General features: G+C 40.5%; 1 protein-coding gene across 4 annotated transcripts in view; it reads left to right on the top strand.

Annotated features, from left to right (window-relative positions):
* Nucleotides 1–23,524, top strand: part of ubr2 (ubiquitin protein ligase E3 component n-recognin 2) — a 136,977-nt gene that overhangs the window by 12,727 nt on the left and 100,726 nt on the right. For 3 of the 4 annotated variants that reach the window (XM_048535650.2, XM_048535651.2, XM_048535652.2), the window contains 7 exons: nucleotides 8,627–8,705; nucleotides 11,957–12,067; nucleotides 13,504–13,634; nucleotides 17,109–17,247; nucleotides 18,098–18,160; nucleotides 18,941–19,061; nucleotides 22,648–22,755. In XM_048535650.2, the coding sequence (XP_048391607.1) occupies nucleotides 8,627–8,705; nucleotides 11,957–12,067; nucleotides 13,504–13,634; nucleotides 17,109–17,247; nucleotides 18,098–18,160; nucleotides 18,941–19,061; nucleotides 22,648–22,755 (752 nt within the window). The remainder of the gene's footprint in view (nucleotides 1–8,626; nucleotides 8,706–11,956; nucleotides 12,068–13,503; nucleotides 13,635–17,108; nucleotides 17,248–18,097; nucleotides 18,161–18,940; nucleotides 19,062–22,647; nucleotides 22,756–23,524) is intronic. The other variant, XM_059648602.1, reaches the window with a different exon arrangement.

Genomic DNA, 23,524 nt, shown 5'->3' on the forward strand with positions numbered 1-23,524 from the left:
CGAGCTTGTTCCAGTTGACTCAGAAGTTAGACAATGAGGTCTATGGTATACAGAAAACAACAATTTTCCTGGTATCTTTGACAACACTCCTCCTTTTAGGAAATACAATTTGACTCATGCTATTCAGCAGAATCTTAATTTTGCGTATTTAACTGATATCCTGTATGTGAGAAGTGTTTTAAAAGAGGGTCGGTGGGGACTGGTTGAGCTAAAAGGTCTGATAACACACTGTAGGGTTTCTATGAAATGAAATTATTTCAAAGATGCTTGCCAAATTCTAAGTCCCCCTCTTTCTTGAAATGGATAAGGGGAAATTTGACATGAAGATCAGCTTGTGCATTCTCTCATGTTCTCTGAAGAGCTTGCTGCTCATGTTGGTTGTAGAACTCTAATCTGTAACAGGGAATCAAAATTTTAAAAAAATTATTGCATCAGAGCTTATGGATAAGACATTGCATTATAGCAACTTAGTAGTCAAACAATGTTTTCATGTGGAACTAGCCATGAAATTATATCGTAACCTTGTATGACAATTATCACTCGACTGATCAATGGAGTTCACTGCAGTTAATTATCACTGAACAAATCCCAAAGGGATTATATTTCCTAATCTGTTCAAAACCTAACGTACTGTGAGAAATAACTGAAATGCGTTCTTCATAACTTCTGAACAGTCCTTAATTTGTGTTTAAAATGATAAAGTAAGCAATAAGGTTCTGCCAGTGTTGTTCCCTTCTTTAAGAAAGGAAGCCTGGTTAATCCAGGAAATTATAGGCTGGTGAGCCTGAAATCTGTGGTTGGGAAGCTCCTGGAAAAGATACCGAGGGGGATACGATATATACACGTTTAATCGAAAATAGACTAGTTCGTGACATACAGCATGGTTACGTACAGGTAAGGTCATATCTCACCAACCTGATGTGAATTTTTTGAAAGAGTTGACAATGGTAACTGAGGGAAGAGCAGTGGTTGTAGTTTTATATGGATTTTAGTAAGGCATTTGATCAAGTCCTGTGTGGCAGGTTGATACAGAAATTAAATTCACATGGGATCTGAGGTGGGCTAGCTGGATGGATACAAAACTGGCTTGGTCATCGAAGATGGAGGGTAGTGGTGGCGGGATGTTTTTTCAGAATGGAGACCGGTAACTAGTGGTGTTCCATAGGGATCAGTCTTCGGTCTCCTGTCTGTAGTTTCTATAAATGATGTGGATGAAAACGTGGGTGGTCTGATTAAGAACTTGACGGATGACATGAAGATTGGCGGAGTTGCTGATAGTGCCAACGATTGTGAAAGGATACAGCTGGATATAGGTTGGTGACTTGGGTTCAGAAATGGTAGATGGAGCTTAATCCAGACAAAAGCGAGGTGATACATTTTGGAGGATTGCATTTAGATGTCAATTATACTGCTAATGGCAGAACCAGGAGAGGTGTTAACATGCAGACAGATCTGGGCATACAGGTCCACAATTCCTTTAAAGTGGCAACATGAGTGGCTGAAGTGATTAAGCTGATACATGGAATGTTTGCATTCATCAGCTGGGGCTTGGAGTACAAGAGTTGGCAAACCATGTTGCAGCTATATAAAATCCTTGTTAGGCTGCATTTGGTGTATTATGTACAGTTTTGGTCGCCACATTACTAGAAGCTCATGGAAGCTTTGCAAAGAGTGCAGAGAAGGCTCACCAGGGTGATGCCTGGTCTCAAGGGCATTGGCAAGGAGTAAAGGTTAACAAGACTCGAATTGTTTTCATTGCAAAGACGGCAGCTGAGAGGATACCTCATAGAGGTCAACAAAATTGAGAGGTACACGTCGCGTGGATAGTCGGAGGCTTTTTCCAAGGGTTGAAGTTTCAATTGTAAGGGACACAGGTTCAAGATGAGAGGGCAAAAGTTTAGGCAAGATGTTCGAGGAAAGCTTTTCATGACATTTGTGGTAGGAGCCTGGAATGCAGTGCGAGAGAGGAGATAGTGAAAGCAGGTACGTCGGCGATATTTAAGAGGCATCTGGATGGTTATATGAATATGGAGGGATAGGGACAGAAGAAGGGCAAAAAGTTTGTTTTTTTTAAAAAATTTAGTCAGGGCATGATGATTGGCACAGGCTTTGGGGGGCGGGTGGTGCGCTGAAGGGCTTGTTCCTGTGCCGTACTTATGTTTTCTTTTTTTTTGTTCACTTTCGATAGTGGACTTGGCATCAGCAATGGATGTGATATTAGGCTTTGTTCTGGAAGTTCGCTGTCGCCACCAAATATGAGCAAAATTTGTTCTCGTTTGGAAAACCACGGGCTAGCCAGCATGGTTTTGTCAAAGCCAAATTATGTGTGAGCTGATTGGAGTTGGCTAATTGAGTTAATGAAGGTAATTTAGTAAATGCTGTGTATGTTGACTGTTAAAAGACATCTGGTAAAATAGTTCACAGAAGGCATATTTGGAAAATGGAACATGTGCTGGAATCTGAGTGACATAGACAGAAATGGATCACATGTCTGGGTGGGGCCAATTTCGATGTCCGGCACATCTATCTTCATCTTTTACACGTTTCAGAAGCAGCATGACAAGTTTCCAGTTCACCAAACAAAGTGGACATCAAAAAAGTCAACATGGAAGCAAGAGTAGGTACCTGGTAATTTTTTTTCTCTGGTGATAAATTAGGAAAGGCAGATGCATTGAGACCTGCGTGCCTTGTACATCAGTCACTGAAAGTAAGCATACAGGTGTGGCAGCTGATGAAGGCAAATTGTATGTGGGCCTTCATAGTGAGAGGCTTCAGGAACGCTTTTGTACAGGGCCTTGGTTAGACCACACCTGGAGTACTGTGGACAGTTTTGTCTGTTTAACTAAGGAAATAGGTTCTGATTATGGAGGCAGATCAACAAAGATTTACCGGATTCTTTGGAATGGCAAGACTGACATGAAGATATCTCAGCACGATATTCTTTGGAGTTCAGAAGAATGAGGAGGAAACTCATAGAAATCTCTCAAATTCTGATAGGGCTGGGTGAATGTGGGAAGGATGTTCCTAACATCTGGGATCCCAGAACCAGATACCATGGTCTAAGCATATAGGATAGGCTACTTGGGATTGAGGTGAGGGGGTAATAAATCTATCATTCTCAGCCACTGAAAGCATTGAGGCAAAAGCATTGTTTTTGTTCAGCTAGGGCCTGAGTGCTTGCCTGAATGCATGAAGAACTTGTAAAGATGGCACAAGCAGAAGGGATTCTGGTCAATTCTGGGTTATCTGCTGAATTGATGAATTGTTCTATGAATAATGCATTGTAAGACTGAGCTGAAAATGGACAAGTGGGACACCTTTGGAGTGGGATAGATGCTTAATGAGGTGAACTTGGTAAGATGCAGTAAGAAACCCGCTCTCCAAATCTCTCCAAAAACCTTGAGACTCTGAGGGTTTAACCAATAAAAGTAAGGTTCTGTACATGGAATGAAAGGGTCTGATGGCATGGTTCGAAGGTAGCTTAAGGAATGGGAGGGTCGTGTAAATGGGTGTTTTTCTGATCGGAGAAAACTGTGCAGTGAGGTTTTAGAGTCAATGTTGGCACCTTAATTTTCCTAATGTTTCTAGAAGATTGGTACTTGGACGTGGAAGTACAGTTTCTAAATTTATGGGCCGTATAAAACTTGTCACTGCAGTAAACAGTCAATGTGAGAGTAGCAAACCTCAGGAGGACTTAGACTGGCGAAGTGGGCAGATATTTAATACATGCGATTTTGGTTGAATAAGTGTGAAGTGACAAATTGTGAAAGAAGCAACACAGAAGTGCCACATAAGGCACTATTTGGCAAGGTGCAAGAACAGAAGTATATGGAGAAACATTCACAAATCTGGGAAGTTTTTCTGGCAATTTGAAGAAGCAAGTATAGAATTTTTTGTTTGACAGGAATATTGAATCAGAAGTAAGGAAGACCAGCTAAAACTTTTTATAAATCCTGAGTTAGGCTTCAGTGGGAGTGTTGTGTGTACCTTCTGGGAGCTACACTTTTAAGGAGAATTCCATGGAAGATAGTATTGAGAATGTTTATCAGGATGACACTGGGGATGAGGCAATTCAGCTATGTAAACAAGAAAAACTGAGATTGTACTTCTTGTCGTACAGAAGGTGAAAGAGAGGCCCATAAGCCAAAAATGTAAAGGTTTTAATAAAAGTTTCGATAAATTTACCTTTCTGGCAAATGGATTGCCATTTGGAGTTTATGGATGTAAAATGGGCAAATGAAATTGAGGGGAAACTAGGAATTTCCTCATACTGGGTTAAGATATCAAGTACACTTCTGAAAGGATGACAATATTGGACTCCAGAAGAACTTTTCAAATCCATGCCCAAAATTTTCAGAGTACTAACTTGCAGTAATGCGCAAAAGTTATGGTGTGAAATGAAACGCAGTGATTCTTTTGAACTGTTACTTGGGGTGACCTTGCAGATGTATATAAAATGAGGGGCTTGGAAAGGGTGAACAGCCAAGGTTTTTTTTCCCCTGAGGGTGAGAGAATCCAAAACTAGAGGGCACAGGTTTAAGGTGAGAGGGGAAAGATTTTAAAAATGACCTGAGGGGTAACTTTTACCATCAGCGTGGTGCATGTATGCATCAGTCTGCTAGTGGAAGTGGTGAAGCCGGATACAAGTACAGCGTTTGAAAAGGCTTCTGGATGGATATATGAATTGGATGAATTTAGAGGGATATAGCCCAAATGCTGGCAAATGATGCTAGGTCAGATTGGGATGTTTGTTTGGTGCGGATGAGTTGGACTGAAGGTTCTGTGTGACTATGACTTTGACTCCTCTAGAATCTCTTATGTTTCAGTAAGATTATCTCTCATTCTTCCATATTGAAATTTGAGGCCCAATCTAGTCAACCTCTCCTCCATTCTCTGGATCAGAATGTTATCTGGACTGCCTCCAATGCTTGCATATTCCCCTTTAGAATAGGGGCCTAAAACTGCTTGCAGTATTCAAGCTATGGATCCTACTTTTATATTCCAATCCCTTTGAAATAAAGGCCAACATTCCACTTGACTTCCCTATTAGCTGTTAAATTTGGATGCTGGCTTTTTGAATTTCGTGGATGAGGATTCATTACTTCCTGCAATCTTTTTCTATGTAAATAATATTCAGCTCCTTTATTCTTTCAGCCAAAGTGCATGCTCTGTTTTTGCTCAATCTGCACATTCTGCATGTCATCCTCACCACTTTCTTTTCCATCAATTCTTAAAAGAACCTTCTTTGTGTCATTCACAGCCATGGCTACAGTGCATTCACTTCGCTCATCAAAGTCAAGAATGCATTTTGTCAATAATTGTGTCTCCAGCCTGTGATACTGAAACTAGGATTAGGTAATTAACGCAAGATTACCAGTGTTGCTGGCACTCCGAAACACCTGATGAAAACATAAGTATCTTGGTGACAATGCTGTAATCATTTTGTAAAAAATCTACTTATCACAGTCCAGCTTTGATATAAAGTTTGAGGCATGTGATAATAAAGAGGCTATCACCTTTTGGATACAACATAGCCAGGTGCAGAAAAGCAACAGTAAGATAAATGGGTGTTTTTAACTAAGTCGGTTGTGGGAGTTGTTTATTCCCAGATGTCATTTGGACAAAAATCCCAATTGAATAGGGGGGAAAAAACATCAAATGATGAATAAAAACCTGGCTTCCATGTAGAAGAATACTGAATTCAAATACTTGAAGATGTATTTGGAGACTTGTATGGAGTGATGAGGCACCTATTTTAATGCATGTTAGAACAATAGAAAACGCTTAGAAAATATTTGGCTGAATTGTTCCAGGAAAGTAAATTTTACAATGTGAAGAAATGATTTAAAAACAGATGTGGGGCCTCTGACCAACCGACTTGCTGAATTCTAATTTGGCCTTTGAAGTTTATCAAGTGTTGCCATCTTTTGAAAGACTGAAAATATAAAGCAAAATCTGAACATTCTATGATTAATATGACTAAGATTTTACACTTGTAAACAGAAAAGATGTTTTATTATTCAAGAAGAGGAAAACAAAACAAGCACTGTCAACTGGATGTGGCATTAAACACCGCATAATTGTTGATGGGTTTTTCTGCAACTAGAATATTGTTTGCCATGTAGTTCCACAGGGCTCAGTAATAGGCGCTGTCCTACTAGTATTCATAATGTCGGGGGCATAATTGAGAAGTTTGTAGAGAACCCAACAACTAGCCAAGTGGTCAATAGTATGGAGCTCGGCTGTAGATGGAGGAAGCTATCAATGGACTAGTCAGGTGGGCAGAAAACTGGCAAATGGACTACAGTTCCAAGAAGGGTGAGGTGATGTGTTTGAAGAAGTGAAACAAGGCGAAGGAATACGCACTTGATGATGTATGCTGAGATATGTCAATGCAATGAGGGATATTGGAGTGCATTCCACAGATCCCTGAAAATATCAGGACATTTTGCTAAGAGTTAAGAAGGCATTTGGAATTCTTGGCTTTAATGGCTGATGTCCAGAATTTAAGAATAAGGATGTTATGCTCAAACTGTGTAAGTGAGTAGTTAAGTCACAGTTCTGATCATCTCATTACAGTAAATGATGCAATCACATTTGTGATGGTAGAGAGAGGATGTTTTAAAAATTATTCCTTCAGGGGATGAGGGCATTGCATTTATTACCCATGCCGAATTGCTGAGGAAGCATCAACCACATGGGTATGGGTTTGGAGTCGCATGTAAGCCAGACCAGGTAAACGTGGAAGTTTTCTTCCCTAAAGGGTGTAAAGGTTTTTCCAACAATTGGCACTGGTTTCATGGTCATCATTTAGATTCTGAATTTCAGATATTTGTTCAAATCAAATACCACCATCTGCTATGGTGGGATTCAAACTCAGGTCACTTGAATATTAGAGATAATGGGAACTGCAGATGCTGGAGATTCCAAGATAATAAAATGTGAGGCTGGATGAACACAGCAGGCCAAGCAGCATCTCAGGAGCACAAAAGCTGACGTTTCGGGCCTAGACCCTTCATCAGAGAGGGGGATGGGGGGAGGGAACTGGAATAAATAGGGAGAGAGGGGGAGGCGGACCGAAGATGGAGAGTAAAGAAGATAGGTGGAGAGGGTGTAGGTGGGGAGGTAGGGAGGGGATAGGTCAGTCCAGGGAAGACGGACAGGTCAAGGAGGTGGGATGAGGTTAGTAGGTAGCTGGGGGTGCGGCTTGGGGTGGGAGGAAGGGATGGGTGAGAGGAAGAACCGGTTAGGGAGGCAGAGACAGGTTGGACTGGTTTTGGGATGCAGTGGGTAGAGGGGAAGAGCTGGGCTGGTTGTGTGGTGCAGTGGGGGGAGGGGATGAACTGGGCTGGTTGAGGGATGCAGTGGGGGAAGGGGAGATTTTGAAACTGGTGAAGTCCACATTGATACCATATGGCTGCAGTCCACATTGATACCATATGGCTGCAGTCCACATTGATACCATATGGCTGCAGCCATATGGTATCAATGTGGACTTCACCAGTTTCAAAATCTCCCCTTCCCCCACTGCATCCCTCAACCAGCCCAGTTCATCCCCTCCCCCCACTGCACCACACAACCAGCCCAGCTCTTCCCCTCTACCCACTGCATCCCAAAACCAGTCCAACCTGTCTCTGCCTCCCTAACCGGTTCTTCCTCTCACCCATCCCTTCCTCCCACCCCAAGCCGCACCCCCAGCTACCTACTAACCTCATCCCACCTCCTTGACCTGTCCGTCTTCCCTGGACTGACCTATCCCCTCCCTACCTCCCCACCTACACCCTCTCCACCTATCTTCTTTACTCTCCATCTTCGGTCCGCCTCCCCCTCTCTCCCTATTTATTCCAGTTCCCTCCCCCCATCCCCCTCTCTGATGAAGGGTCTAGGCCCGAAACGTCAGCTTTTGTGCTCCTGAGATGCTGCTTGGCCTGCTGTGTTCATCCAGCCTCACATTTTATTCACTTGAATATTACCTGGGTCTCTGGATTAATAGTCCGACGATTAATACCACCCAGTCCATTGCCTTATTATTCCTTTGCTAGAATTGGAAATATGCAGCACTGAGACAAGATTGGATAAACTGGAGTTAATTGACGTGGAGGAGGGGAAATTTGATGGGCGCATACTAAATGGAGGGGTACCTGGGTAGAGTGGATGTGAAGAGCCTGTTGATTTTTACTGAGAGATTACTGACAATGGGATTCAGACTTCCAATGATAGGTGGAGTCGTAAGAGGTGGGTGACAAGTTGAGGCCAGATTTTTATCTTTTGGAACGGCAGAGCAGGCTAGAAGTGTGTTTTTGTTTAAATCTGCTGCAGCTCCCAATTCTTACATGTGTGATCAGTGAAGGTTTAAGCATACCTTCTAAAAATGCAATCTGAAGATAGCTCTTCATAGTTTTGCTGAACACAATAGCCTTTATTGTCTCACATACTGAGTAGAGTGTAAAGTTTATACATCACCAATTGCAGTGCCATTTTAGATACAAAAGTACTTGGATGAAGTTTCTTTAGTTACAAGATCTTCGACAATAAAGCAATAAAATTCATTCTGAATTTGTCTTCATTTGGCATAAAATTCATGATAACCAAGCATAACATGACCTTTTTTTATTATTCATTAAAGAGATTGTGCAGTAGATCCAACCTGCGTGCTATGCATGGAATGCTTCTTAGCAAGTATGCACAGAGCACATCGGTACAGGGTAAGTTGCTAAAGTACTCGTACCTCTTTTGACTCGTTTTTCTATGTATTCTTTTCATTTGCATTTTAATGGGACAGCAAATAGACATTGAGCATAAATCCTCCTCTGTCTAACAATGATTCATATTAAAGCAGAGAATTTGATTTTCTTTACTGACTGAGTAATTTAGAGTATCTTGTGCATGTGGACGAAGCTGTCCTTTGCTTGCTCACTGTGCTGATTTGCCTGATGACAAATCAGATGAAATAGATGTGAAAATTAGCATGTTGGAGGGGAGAGAAAGTTTCCAGAGTCACTGCTTTTTGTTTTTGCTGCCCTTAAGTTGCATAGCTGAGAGGCTTGAAGACACAGGGATGGGCATGGTTTGGTGGATTGCAGATCATGTGGTTCAAGTTTAAATGGCCTTTCAGTTTTAAATGCCTTAGCAAACCACTGGTAACTAGCGGCGCCAAAGTCTGATGAAAGTCATGAAACCAGATAGACCACCTGTCATGAACCGTGGCACCAAAATTTAACAGCCCTGTCAACCCCAGGGTCCTCCTTGATAACGTCTGGGGGTTTGTGTCAAAATTGGGACAGATTTTTGAACCAACAAACGCGTCAATCACCTGATGTGGTTGTTCTCAGTAAATTTTTTTTGTTGCTGGGCAGTGATTTATTCCCAACAGGCGAGAATCTGACCTCTGTCACTTCATGTTCACCGGCATTCTTGTTGCTGAATCCTCCACTATCAACATGCTTGCGGTTCCCGTTGACCAGAAACTGAATTCAAGCTGCCACACAAATATTGTATTGACAGGCATGGTTAAGTGACTGGGAGTTCTGTGTTGAGTAACTGGCCTCGAAATTCTGTCCATTATCTCCAAGGCACAAATCAGGAGCGTGATGGCATACTTTCTATTTCTGTAGATGAGTACAGCACCAGCTCAGACCTAAAACTCGGAACCATCTAGGACAAGTAACCCACTTGATTGACACTACTTCTCACACGTTGAATATTCACTTTTTAACTACTGACACAGTGGCAAAAGTATGTACTGTCTACAAGATGGACTGCAACAACTCATAAAGGCACCTTTGACAGTACTTTGAAAGCCAAATAGAAGGGCAAGGGAAGCAGATACTTAGAAACAGCACCCACCTGCAAGTTCGCTTCCAAGGCATGTGCATCATAACCATTAAGAAGTCAGTTCACGACCTACTTGTGAAAGGTTTTAAGTGTGCGTGATAAGTGCTTGCTTAAACAAATTAAGTTCAAAGTTTGTGCTTTTGGTGCATTCATCTAGAAGGATGTCATTGTGGCTCAGTGTAAATCAATGCTTCTACACAAGAAAGGAAAGTGTATTCTGATAACCTTCCCAAATCCTGTTCTTGTTATCTTGCTATTGTCTAATGAAGATAAGTCGATACCTTCATATTCAAATGTCGAAATAAAATATAGGTTTGTTTCCTTCATCAATTTAAAATTGTGAATGTTGCCAGATTGTATCTCTGTAGATCCATTTTTTACCTTACTTTCACTGCTGAAGCCTTCGTATGTGCTATTCTTAATTTTTCAAATGCACTGGGCCTCATAACTGCGCTTTATTTTTGAATAATGCAGAGCTCTGTAAATTTGCTTCCTACCCTTGTGAAAAATCTGCACACGTTGCTTCTATTTCTGTCACCTCACTAAATCATACAATCTCAAGAGTGTGGAAAGAGGCTGTTTGGCCCATCAAGCCTACACTAATATTTGAAGAGTGCCCTGTCCCTACAACCCAGCATTTATCATGGCTAACCCATATCATTGGACACTACGGTGTAATTTCACATGGCCAGTCCAACTAACCTACTACACATGCTTGGACTGTGGGAGGAGACCCATGCAAACATGGGTAGGATGTGGAAACTCCACCCAGATTGTCACCCAAAGCTGGAATTCACCCTGGGCTCCTGGCACTGTGATGCAGTAGTGCTAGCCACTGAGCCACTGTGTGGCTTGGTTGCCCATCCCTCAACATAATTTCATAATCTTTACTCTCAACTATAGGTTCTTTCATGACATTGCTGCTCTGTGCTGATACTTAATCCCTCTGATCTTATAGCTTTAGTTTACTTTGTGCATTGCTTTCCTAAACTCTACAATCACAGAAAGACCTTTTAGCCATCATTCCACACCCTTGTACTTTCCATTGCTCTTTGCTACTTTACACTTGTTCCAAAGCCCGTTTCTTCAACAGTAGGTTCTGCTCCCCCCTCTAACGCCACGAGACATATGACTCCTAACTGTAAAGACACATTGGCTCAGTATTCTGGCTAATATCAGAACAGATTTGATTGTTGATGGTAGTTTACTTTAAAATTTCTCACTTTTTACTGTAAAGCATTTACCTTTTTTGGCCAACGTTCAGAGTATGGCCAAAATATATCCATTGAATGTCAGAAAGGAGAAATCTATTCACTGCAGAAGTGGCATTGCAGGCTGAGAATTGCCCCTTTTATATGACACCAGCTGCCTTTTCTCAGGAGTTATTTCTAAAAGTCACTTTGTCAGCAACTGAGGAATGCTGAATGGGTCCATTAAGACAATGAAGTGGTAGATAGGTAGGTCAGGGGCTGTTTGGATCCAACAAGATTGAATTGGGTCTGGGGTGATAGCAGCTGCAATTGGGTCAGATTCGGCAACGGGTGGTAGGGAGTTGCAAATGGGGAGTCGGTGGTGATTGGGGGTTTGATGGGGAGATTTTGAGTGGAACTTCAATCTTTCTGGATATCTATTAAAATTAAATGAATTTGAAACCTCCAAATTCTTTGCCTTCAGTGAACTTTTTTGGAGTGTTCCAGACACTCTATGTTGCTCACTGGAAAATTCAGTTTCTTGGGCAGTTCTCATGTTTAGCTGCATTAAGATTTGATACACAACTCCAACCCATGCTGTTTTGCCAATTCTCTCGCCATCAGACTATCTGGACTGTTACTTGTTTAGAGGTGCTCTTGAAACAATTGTTATAATTAAGTTTGATTTAGTTGCATTCGGAAGTACTACGCTGAAGATTTGTGAAATAAACTGCCCACATTTTAAGATCTTAACTAATCCAAAGTTCTGAGTGTTAATAAGTATTCCCAAATGATGTGGTCATCACTGGGAATTTGAACTTCATTGGAATTACGCAGTTGTGATATTCAGGCAGTAGTGTTTTTTCCTTTGAATTGCTTTTGGATTCTGTAATAACTGGGACAGGAATTTAATATAACCATGCTTTATCTAGATGACTACTTCAGGTGGAGGGGGTTTCTGTGACTGTGGAGACACTGAAGCTTGGAAACAAGGCCCGTATTGTCTGAAACATAAACCTACTGTCTTAGGCGCTATGGAGGAGGTAAACATATTCTTGTGGTCAGTTAAACGTGTGTGTGTGTGTGTGTGAGAGGTATTTTGGAAATGTAGGCTTTTATGTTTGTTTTTAAAATGTCAGTTTTCCGAAAACAAAAGTTAACACCTTTTTCTCGTCAACCTGTGCAAGGTTGTTATTGCACATGTCTGGAGCAAGTAGGACTTGAACCTGGCCCTCGCAGTCTAGGGGTTGGGACACTACCCATGTGCCACAAGAGGATCCCTCAAAATGTCTGTTATTCACATTTATCTGCATTAACTGCACTTGGCACCCATGTTCCGCTCTTCAGCTGACTTATGCTCATCTGATATTGTTGGAATATGTTTCGCAGCCCTGACTTGGAAATAAGTTAATTTTGACTTTTGTGCTTATACCTATATTATTTACGTAAATAGAAAGTGAAAAGTTACAAGTTAGATCACTGAGGCACTGAGAAGCTGAAGATTAATTTTGCATTGCTGTTCTCATTTCCCAACAACTTCTGACCACTTCGGTTTATTTATTTCTTTAATATTTGAAGTGTAGGTCTTGCAAGGCATCTTGTATTTTATAATTCTACAAATGTGTTCAAAGATTTCCTGTCTTTTAGATTTGTGTTTTTACTAAATAAAATCAATTGCCCACTTGTCAGGCATGATCTACCTGTTACAGATTTTAACTGATTTCACCCAAATAGCCGAAGTCTTTCCAATTGTTGTGAATGGGATTCCAATTTACACACTGTGGAAATCTAGCTGCAAGTGAGACAGTTACTGGCCTAAAATTTCCTCATGTGTCCCTTTCTGTTTCTTGCACAGGGATGTGAAGATTGCATTGTACAGCACGACTTTAAAGTTGCCAATATGATTATTGTTTTGACTATTCTCACACTGCTTATTGACCTGCCCTTGCGTGGTGTAAGCCATTTGTTAGGCCAATTCCTATGCTGATCTTGCTGTAGTTGGCATAGATGCTTGCTTATTTCATCGTAATGAATGAGCATGAAATTGTCAGATATTCAGTAAGTAGCATTTTTGAATGAAAATGAACTTCAGAAGTCCATTGATGAAGCAGCGGAGATGGATTTTATCCCACTCTGCAAAAGCTTTGTGCGAGGGCTTTGGTGCTGGGAGAAGGACAGCCTGAGATGTCTTCTAAGCAACCTCTTTGCTGATGTTATTTTATACACCTCTGGAGCAAGTGGTTCTTGAACTCTGGTTCAGAGGTGGCGACACTGCAAGTGCACCACAAGAGCCCCAGAGTACAACGTTACGGCCTTTCTGGAAATCTTGTCATTTACATGATAGAAAGCAGATAGAAGTCAGTTGTGATAAGTTTTTCAATCACTTAGTCAGATATCTTTACATGTTATTGTTCATTATCAGGCTTTCTGCTGTTCTGTTTAATGGGTGTTGACCTTTAATTGACCCTTATTTTCATAGGATCCATTGGTACATTTATCGGAAGACATGATTGGACGTGCCTACGAGATTTTTGCAATTGCATTCAAATATGCTGTAGATATGTTAACGTGGGTGGAAGAAGATAGACTACCTGCTGGTTTAGAGCCTTTGTAAGTATCAGTAATGAATGTTGTGGTTTCAATTTATAGATAGAAATTGCTGTAAATTGCAGATTTCGTAAAACAAAATTCAGTTTAAAATAATTGCTGGCCTTTCTTTTTGAGATCTATTGCTATTTTCTTCCCAATCCCACCACGACCCCAGTTTTATTTGTTAGCTGTATAATTGTGGAATTTCTGGGTTTGCTGTTCAGTGTCCCCTTGAACAGTGCTGAAAGGGGACATGGTACCAACCCAATCCTCCCATCTTTTACAGCCTGTTTTCCTTTTCTTGCAAGACAACAAGGCTGAGTGGCATTTCATGATGTGTTTGTATTAATGGCTGTTGAAAATTGACTTTGGGCTGTGTACAGTTTAGTGTTGCTGTCTAAAATAATTAGCATTTTATGAATTTGAGTTAAAGGATGTAATTTGGGGAGCCGGTGTTCTAATGGAATGATTGCAGAATGCAAAGGAAGTTAATTATATTCCAAGATAGTGGGAACTGCTGATGCTGGAGATGAGGTAACAAGATGTCGAGCTGGATGAACACAGCAAGCCAGGCAGCATCAGAGGAGCAGGGAAGCTGACATTTCGGGTCTGGACCCTTCTTCAGAAAATATTCTGAAAAAGGGCCCAGACCCGAAAGGTCAGCTTTCCTCTCTGCTGCCTGGCCTGCTGTGTTCATCCAGCTGTACACCTTGTTATCTCAATTATATTCAGTACATTTTCTTTGGTATGTTTTTCATAAAGAGAACTTGGAGGTGCATCTCCCAAAAAGACAGTCAGTTTTCACTTATGTGCTGCTAACCAATTTTAAGTCCCCACCATCCATGAGTTTTCCGTTGTCAAATTATCTGGCTCTTTGTGTGAAATCCAGTCCGGGGTGATGAGAAATTTCTGCAAAATCCAGTTGGGAAGATCAAAACCTTTGTCTTTAATCTCCCTGCAAACTTCCTTCCCTAATTTGTGATTCCATCCCTCTTCCGGCAGCCATCTTCAGTTTGAGCAAAATATTTTCAGCCATGCTGTTAGATTTGATCACTTTTCATGCTGCCATTAAAATGACCTATTTATGTCATCATAACGTTGCCTGACACCACCATTTTGTTAGTTTGTCTATTGCTGAAACTCTGTTTTCTCTACATTGGCTCCAGGATGGTGCGCCTCATTCTATATCCATATACTAGGTCATCCAACAATCTGCTTTCCAAGTCCTCTGCCTGCAATGTTTCTGACAGGCAATGATTGACTTCAGAGATATGGCTCCCAAGGCAGCTTGAGATCTTTCTGGTTACACAACAAACATAAGGGGATAATCCATTTCGGCCTCTTCCTGCTCCCTGTTGCCTCAGCAGCCAACTTAATTCACTTGATCAGGAGATGCCTGAAGGCACTGGTTGCAATCAAAGCCCTGGGCTCTGACAACATCCCTAGAGCATAATCCAATTCTTTGCTTTGCCCTGCCCCATGAATCAAAGACCATTTTCTTGCTATTGTACTTATTCATTACTGTGCTAACATTGCTATCCACCACCCTTTCCTTCCTGCTTTGTCATATAGTCATGTACCTATGAATATTGAGCTTCCAACTTTGATCTGCTTGTCGCCGTGTCTTCATAAGAGATACAAGTTCATGCTCTTTGGCCTCTATTTGTACCTCTGAATAACTTATTTTGTTGACAACGCAACTTGCATTTAAGGTAATTAAGGTAACTTGCATTGTCTTAGCAGACCACAGGGCTGCTCTCGCGTTCGGGGTGAGACGATAGGTGGTGGTTTAACCTGGGGGTCACCGTCTCTCAGGTGAGAGGAGAGATGCAGCTGAGGAGAAGATTTGAGAGAATGCTGTCTGTTACCTGTGATTCTGGACTTGCTAGTCAATGGAGCCATCCTTCCTGCAATTAGTCTATATAGAGCTGTTTGAATTTTCTGGGTTTTTCTGAGATACCCCCTCATTCTTCTAAACTCCAGTGAACATAGCCCTCATCAATCCAGTCTTTGTTCATTCGCCAGTCCTGCCACCTCGGATCAAGCTAGTAAATCTTTGTTGTGCTCCCTCCATGGCTAGAACATCCATCCTCAGATAAGGACACCAAAACTGCGCACAGTGCTCCTGGTATGGTCACTTCGAGGCCTCGTACAATAGCAGCAAGTTATCCCTTCTCCTGTACTAAAATCCTCTTGATAGGCTCGTCAACATACCATCGATCATCTTCACTGTCTGCTGCACTTATATGCTTGCTTTCAGCTAATGTTATATAAGGACACCCAGATCTTTTTGCATCTCCCACTTGCTCTGTCTCTTCACATTCCAATAACAAAATGCCTTCCTGTTTTTTGCTTTGACAGTGGAACAACCTCACATTCATCCATGTTATACTTGATCTCAGGGGTGTGAGCATTTCTTGAAGCGAACTGTTGAGTAAACTTTATCCGCTTCTTGATGCCTTACAACGTCTGCAGCTCCGACTTCAGTTCTTCAACTTGGATTTGAAATTGCTGAAGCTGTAAACATCTCCTACAGATGTGTTTAATGTCGGTTACATTGTTGTGCAGCAGTTCCTATCTGCTACATATGCAAGTTATCAGCTGACCTGCCCATCTCTATCATGTTTTCTTGAAATTGATTCAAATCTCACACATGCTTGCTTTTTACACTTGGCAAATCTCCATTCTGAGCACTTATAATCTTCCTTTTTTTGTATGCACTAATATTGATCTGATGCTTAACAAACAATATGTAAGGAAAAGAGAAAAAACTTCAAATTCTAAGCACCAAAAAACCTCACTTGTATATTAAAGACGAGAAATACTCTCCAGTCAGCTGCATTGCTTAGACAGCAGGATCCAAATATTTCGCACCTGAACAGAAATTACTGGAAGATCTCGGCAGATCTGGCAGCATTTGTGGAGGGGAAGTGGGATTAATATTTCAGGTCGAGTGACACTTCTTCAGAACTGAAGGAACCTCTCTCCTCTCCTTCATTGCAGTACTTGAGACACTCAACTCCAGCACTCTGTTGCAATTCATACTGAATTGGTTACTAATAAATCTACCCAACAGGGTATTTGTTCAATGAAGTTCCAGTATCGGCCAGTTTTTAATTAAGCTGCTGTTTCCACGCATCACTTCAAAATTATCCTAAATGCTCACAGCTACAAAATCTTGTAGATTTGCACAAATAAAAGTTTTACACACTTCTTTACTCAGCAACTGCACACTCTTAAGTCCAAACCTGAATTCCACTTCCATGCTGAATGAATTTATTATTGAATCCAGCAAGTTTTATTCTCGCCACAATTGAAATTCCCTCTCCCACACTCAACAGTGCATTCCAGTTCTTAACCATTGCTCGGTAGAAAGACTTCCCTTGTTCAGCCATTGATTAGTTACGCAAATTAGGTTTGTTTTGAAATACTAGTGCTTTGATCAACAAAGGCTATGAATGAACTCTTAAATACATATGATTGCTTTCTCTTAAGGGAAAAAGAAGATACCTACTATTGTATGTTATTTAATGATGAAGTCCATACTTATGAGCAAGTGATCTACACCCTGCAGAAGGCTGTGAACTGCACACAGAAGGAAGCTGTCAGCTTTGCGACCACTGTGGATAGAGATGTGAGTTGTTTTTTGTAATAGTTCACACTAGCCTCACACGTAATGTCAATACATTTAAAAAAAAGTTAAAACTGGTAAGGTTTTTTTTGGCAGAAAACTTGCTTTAAAAATAATGATGCACAATTTTCTGAATGTGGTAGTTGCTTGAAGTGAGGGAATTGAGTCAGAATTGATCCTGCAGTTTCTAATATTGAAATGATGTATGGAAATTGTGTTTTGAAGATTTATATTGTATTGTCATCCATATGTGATAATCTTGACTAACAGGCTTTGACTGGAAATATAACTTGTAAAGTTTCCAAAATTTTACAGCCTAAGTGGAAAAGAAACGGCAGTTTTTTATGCATTACATTTTGGACCATTACGTGAGTTGATAGTCATGATTCAGTAATAGGTGGATATTTTAGATATATTCTGTCACCTTGATTTTTTTTCTTTTTGTCACCCGCACCCTATACTTATTCAGTCAAACTATACTTAGGCTGTTGAGAATTTCTGAAAATAGTAGCCCATCGAAGAGTGTATGATAAAGCCAAAGCTATTATTCCATCTCTCTCTGTTTTGTATAGCAACACTGACTTTGGCCCAGACACAGAATTTAGAATCGCACATCTGAAGTCACAACTTGGTGTTTTTGAGTGTTTCAGCTGCAAATCTGTATTCTAGCATTATTAGTAGCACAACACTACACCTTCATATCAAGCGTTGCAGATGGAAAAATAACTTGATTAGAGTGTTGAACACCCTTGTGCATTGTACTCAACTTTATTTCTAGAGTTTTGGTTCAGATTTCACAGTTTGGGTTACAAAAATGTAGTTCGTGAAATGCATTTTATTTTCTTATTTTCAGGGTCGTAGATCAGTTCGCTATGGTGATTTCCAGTTTTGTGAGCAAGCAAAAACAGTTATCGTGGTGAGAATTTCTTCCCAACTTTAAAATACAAACGTGTGTTAATAAAATGGAGTGATTACTCCGTAGACGATGGCTGTCTGTACATGTGCAGAAGTAGTCCATGATGTTCCCTGACCATGATGGGTCACAGGAAACATCTGTGTATGGACTGCTAATGTTGCCATGTACAGTGACATCGGCACCTACAGATGGCATCTGTCTGGCCACTGCAGGAAGAGGGATTGGTGAAGTGACAGGGGATGCTGGATCCAAGGAAGCTTGGAGCTGGGGAGAGCTTCCTTTTCCAAGCGGAGTGCCTCCCTTTCCACTGCCTTGTTGCCAGTCATCATTTGCCATGATGGATAGTCCCGGTGTGGTTAGAGATAACAAGGAGGTGTAGAGCTGGATGAACACAGCAGGCCGAGCAGAAAGGCTGACGTTTCGGGCCTAGATCTCAGCACGAGACATCAGCCTTCCTGCTCCCGTGATGCTGCTTGGTCTACTGTGTTCATCCAGCTCTGCATCTTGTTATGCCAGTGTAGTTGTTTGTGGTGGATTGCATTTGGTGTTGGAATGAGCAGCTCTTCAAATGTTTTGCAAGCCTATGAAATAACTTCCAGCAGAAAACAGATGACGTTCTTGGCATCTGCTGGGAAATGGCATTCAGCTGTATTTGTGCACATGAGCAGGCACAATAACTATAGACTTGATAAAAACAGTCAGAGGTTGCTGTATTTATGCACTTGATTCTGTTGTTGAACAGCTTGATATTGTTTTTTTCAACATTTTGATTTGCTCTAGAGGAATACAAGTCGACAGACAAAGCCACTGAAGGTGCAAGTAATGCATTCATCTGTTGTTGCACATCAGAACTTTGCCATAAAAGTATTAATTTGGCTGAGTCAGGTGATTGGTTACTCAGGTAAGCATCATTTTTAAAAATGCACAACGAGTTGATCTTGTTATGCATAGCAGCCTTTAATTAAAAATCGATGTAGTTTGCTTGTTAGATTACAGTGATAACTACTAATTTTGATATTTTTAAAGTGGTCAGCAGTAAAACTTGATGAAAATTTCTGAGAGCTTACATTTAAAGGAAGCTTTTTTGGTAACAGAATGTGAAATCCGTTTGATACATGTTCAGAGCACTACACCCATTAGAGACTGATGAAACATTATTTGAATTGCCAATGTCCAACTGGAAGAATCCCTTGATGAGAATTTAAAGCTCAAAGACTTTTGCTATCATAACTAAAAGCAATATTTTCTAACCACTGTGCTGTGGGCTATTACACGTCCTGCCGTTACATTTCCAAAACTATCGTCCACAAGCTAAGAATGGGCAGGATCTTGCATTGAATTGAAACACTGAAAGAATAGTTAGTAGATTAGATTTAGATTCCCTGCATTGTGGAAACAGGCCCTTCGGCCCAAAAAGTCCACACCGCCCCTTGGAGCATCCCACCCAGGCCCATCCCCCTATAACCTACACACGCCTGAGCACTATGGGCAATTTAGTGTGGCCGATCCACCCAGCCTGCACATCTTTGGACTGTGGGAGGAAACCGGAGCACCTGGAGGAAACCCACGCAGACACTGGGAGAATGTGCAAACTCCACACAGACAGTTGCTTGCAATTCCGATGAAAATGAACACAAACACCATGTCTCAATTGCTATCCCGAACAGGCAGGATAATGATTCTAAACTGTCCATCTGTAAATACAACTTGCGTTGATCCTGAATATTACAACCTGAGGATAAGTAACAGACAAACTGTGAATCCACAGAATGCACTTAACATGATTGATTGTGATCAGGATAGGTCCTACTGAGGCATTAGTGACATGTGGAGCCAACCAATGTCATTAACACTGTTTCTTTTGCAAGGGTTGCCATGGACCTGGACTGTGTCAACAATTGCTAAACTTGGTCACTCAGTTTCGTCTCCCAAGACATTAGTTCCCCGGGTCTCCTGTGCCTGCTCCCAAGCATCTTGCGCAATCAGCTCCCTTAAACAAACTGCCATTGAGTCTCCTTTAAGTTCCAAACCTTCTCAGCTGCTTTTGGGCTTCCTTCACTCTATACTCAACATGGGGGAATGTGGTAATGAAGCAGTTAACTGACTGCACCAGCAATGCAGAACCCCAGCCCATCTCTAAGGACATAGTTTCAAATCCTATTGTGGCTTATCATGAAATTATATTAAAAATCTGATATAAAGGACTGACCTCATGATCTCAATGCAACCATTGTTGATTGTTGAAAGTCTGGTTCCTTAAAAGGAGGAAATCTGTCATCCTTACCTGGTCTAGCTTACACTTGACTTCTGATATACAGCATAAAATACTGGCGTAGTCAGCTATGCCTGTATCATCTAAATGAATTTTTAAAACAAAAACTGCTCTTAGCTATTGATGGTTCTTCATGCTGCTTTTTAGGCCTAGTGCTTCAACACTGTCTCTTGTGCAAATTGCAACTCACTCCTTCCAACAATTAGAATCCTGTGAAGGCATCCTCACTTTATCCCTCTTCCCATGTGGATAATGGTAGTGGGAAGATAATCAGATGTTATCCAGTTTTGGTGCTGTGACAATGGCTCGTTACTACTGCAGTTACAGTAGTGAAGCAAGCCAGCTTCAAAGGCATTCAAGAGATTGCAAAGGCTGACTACTGTAAGTTGTCCATGTGCTTTGTGAGAAGCAAAGCTTGTTTTTTTTGTTGCGGTGGATGTCCCTTTTTAAGAGCTGTCTTTCTCTGAGAAAAGATATCAGTGAAAAATGTAGCCCTACACCTAGTAAAGGATCGTGACCAAATTATATGGAACATAAGGGATAAGCAAAAGCATTGGCCACAGTGGGACAGACGCTGTAAGCATGAGTAGAGACAATGTCTTCGAGTAAAATTCGTTTGAAACTTGGTGTGTTACCTCAAGGAGTTTGAACATTGCCGTTAACTGAAGGAATCCTAAGTGTGTCAGACTTTGAAGATAGCAAAGCTGAGAAGAGAAAATTCAAGATTTGAAGATTATTAGAACCAGGGTAGTCTTGACCCAAACTGTCTATACTAAGCAACATCCTGTGTTGAACAGGCAATCTAGAACTATGGGATGATTTGAGCAGATTTGAGAGGAAAGTGAAAGGCCCCAAGAAATTTCAAACATGATATGAATCTTTGAAACAGTAGTCAAGTCAAATGCTTAGTCTTCCGCAAGTTTGACACTTCTAACTGCAGTTATTGTGGGATTCAATTCATTTGATCTCGAAGGAAATTTCTGCTGTGAGATTTTGTTTAAATCATTAAACATCCGTCTGTTTTGTACTTGTACTGAAATTAAAACAAACTGTAATTAACTGTTTTCATGTCATTTAACTTTTGTGTGATAAAATTCTTTAGATTTTAATTTGTGAACCTTGTTGCTTCATTCTTTCAGTAAATAGATGAGTTTTCAGATTCTCAGACTAAAATATAACATTACTGGTGTTTTTCGAGATTACAACAACTGGTTGCAGAATTTCTGATGTCTAATTGTAACCCATGACGACTTAGAATTAGAATCAGATTTATTGTCATGTGTACTGGAATGAGTGCAATGAAAAGTTTACCAAGTCACCACTTGCGGCACCATCTTCGATACAAAGTACCTAAGTATAAAAGGTTAGGAATAGTTTCGAAAACAGCATTCAAATTTAAGCCCACATTTTGAGAAAAGGAAGTGAGTTAAATTGACGAGGGGAGAAAATTGGTTTGGTAAAGTATGTGAAAGTGACATTGTATGTTTGAATGCTGGTTAGCTTCAACTGATATGATAATACTATAATATGTGTAGTGTATACATCTCAGAAACCTATATTAAGACTGGGGGGAAAAAAAATTGGTATCAGTTTAACTGGAATATTTGAAAAATAGGTTTGCTGTGCCAGAGTACTAGAACTCCCCAACTGATAGCATGGTGTAAGTATTATTGGCTAAGGAAGCACCATTCTCTTGTATGTGTAAGGATATATGGTAAATGCTACCATGTCAGTAATTCACTTCCACTAAAAATGATGTTTTTATAGAAGTCTTCCTGGAGTTTCCAAGTATTTAATGATTATTTGTTAAGTTGGTAACAAGTTAACTTGTCAAAATATGTATGAAAAATCTGATATGTGGCCTGATTTTAATAATTTTGTTTCACTAAAGTTCACCAACAGTCATTTTGGTGATGTCTTTTGCTGGTAGTTCCATTTTGGGTTTACCTGAAAGCTTTTGGTTATAATTGGACTCCTGAAATGTAAAATATACTTGGAATTTAACCTGTTAACTGCATTTAACCTTCATATATTGAACTTGTACCTTGCACTTGAAGGGAGAAGATTCTTAAGTGGGGATGTGTTAAGGCAGGTGGAGCGAAGCAACTGGCTGTTTGGTGCCACCACATAATACCAGTTAGCACTTTGATCTGACCATGTTGTGTGAAAGTAAACAGCTGGCATTTATTACAACATGATTTTTCTCCAAATAAAGGTGGATTAAGGCGAATATTGTGTGAAGTAGGATTGCAACAAAGATCAGATGAAGATAGTTCGTCCCTCGTTGACAGATTGATGCTCTGTGACTCCAAACTTTGGAAAGGTAAGATTTTGTTTTGTATATTTTAGTCATGTCTAAATTAAAGTTATTTTGACACACGTTGGAAGCATGGTGCTTGATTATTTCTCATCCCTTTGATGTTTCCCAGGCTTAAGTCTAATGCCTTGGTTTGCAATTCTCTAATCTTTTTTATCAAACTGAAAATCAAATTCAATTGTAAAATAGTCATGGTTCACCAGTTGTTCTCTTAAAGTCAGATTATTAACTAACGATTAAGAGCAAAAGTCTGCTTTTGAACCTGCTTCACCATTTAACAAGATCACAGCTGATCTATTTGTGCTTCCAATTCCACGTTTTCATCTAGTCCTGACCACTCCTGATGAAGACAGCTTTGCAAAACACAAAATATTGTGCTAATGAATGTGAACCATCTTGTTTCACAATGTCTAAACTGACAGTGAAAATATAAAATTGATGAGCTATGCATGATGGGATCTTAAGGGCACTTGATCCTATTGTGTCATCAAAGCTGGCCTGCTAAAGTTGGTAGATGGTGAGTGAAATCCTCACCAACCTAAGTAAGCAGCTGTTCCTCTGGGTGGAACACTATGTTCAGCTGTATTCCTTTTGAGATAGAGCTTTTGTGGTCCACTCTTGACTCTTGTCTTGTGGTCTTTGCCACTACTTATTGCCGAGTAAACATGAAGGCACTAATGATACAGAAGGAATTTGTAAATGTAGATACATAGGTTCATTTATTAATAATTTGAAGAATTGGTGGTGGCATTAAACAGTACTTGTACAAATGTCT

Source organism: Stegostoma tigrinum, chromosome 9 (assembly GCF_030684315.1).
Source record: "Stegostoma tigrinum isolate sSteTig4 chromosome 9, sSteTig4.hap1, whole genome shotgun sequence".
NCBI lineage: Eukaryota > Metazoa > Chordata > Chondrichthyes > Orectolobiformes > Stegostomatidae > Stegostoma > Stegostoma tigrinum.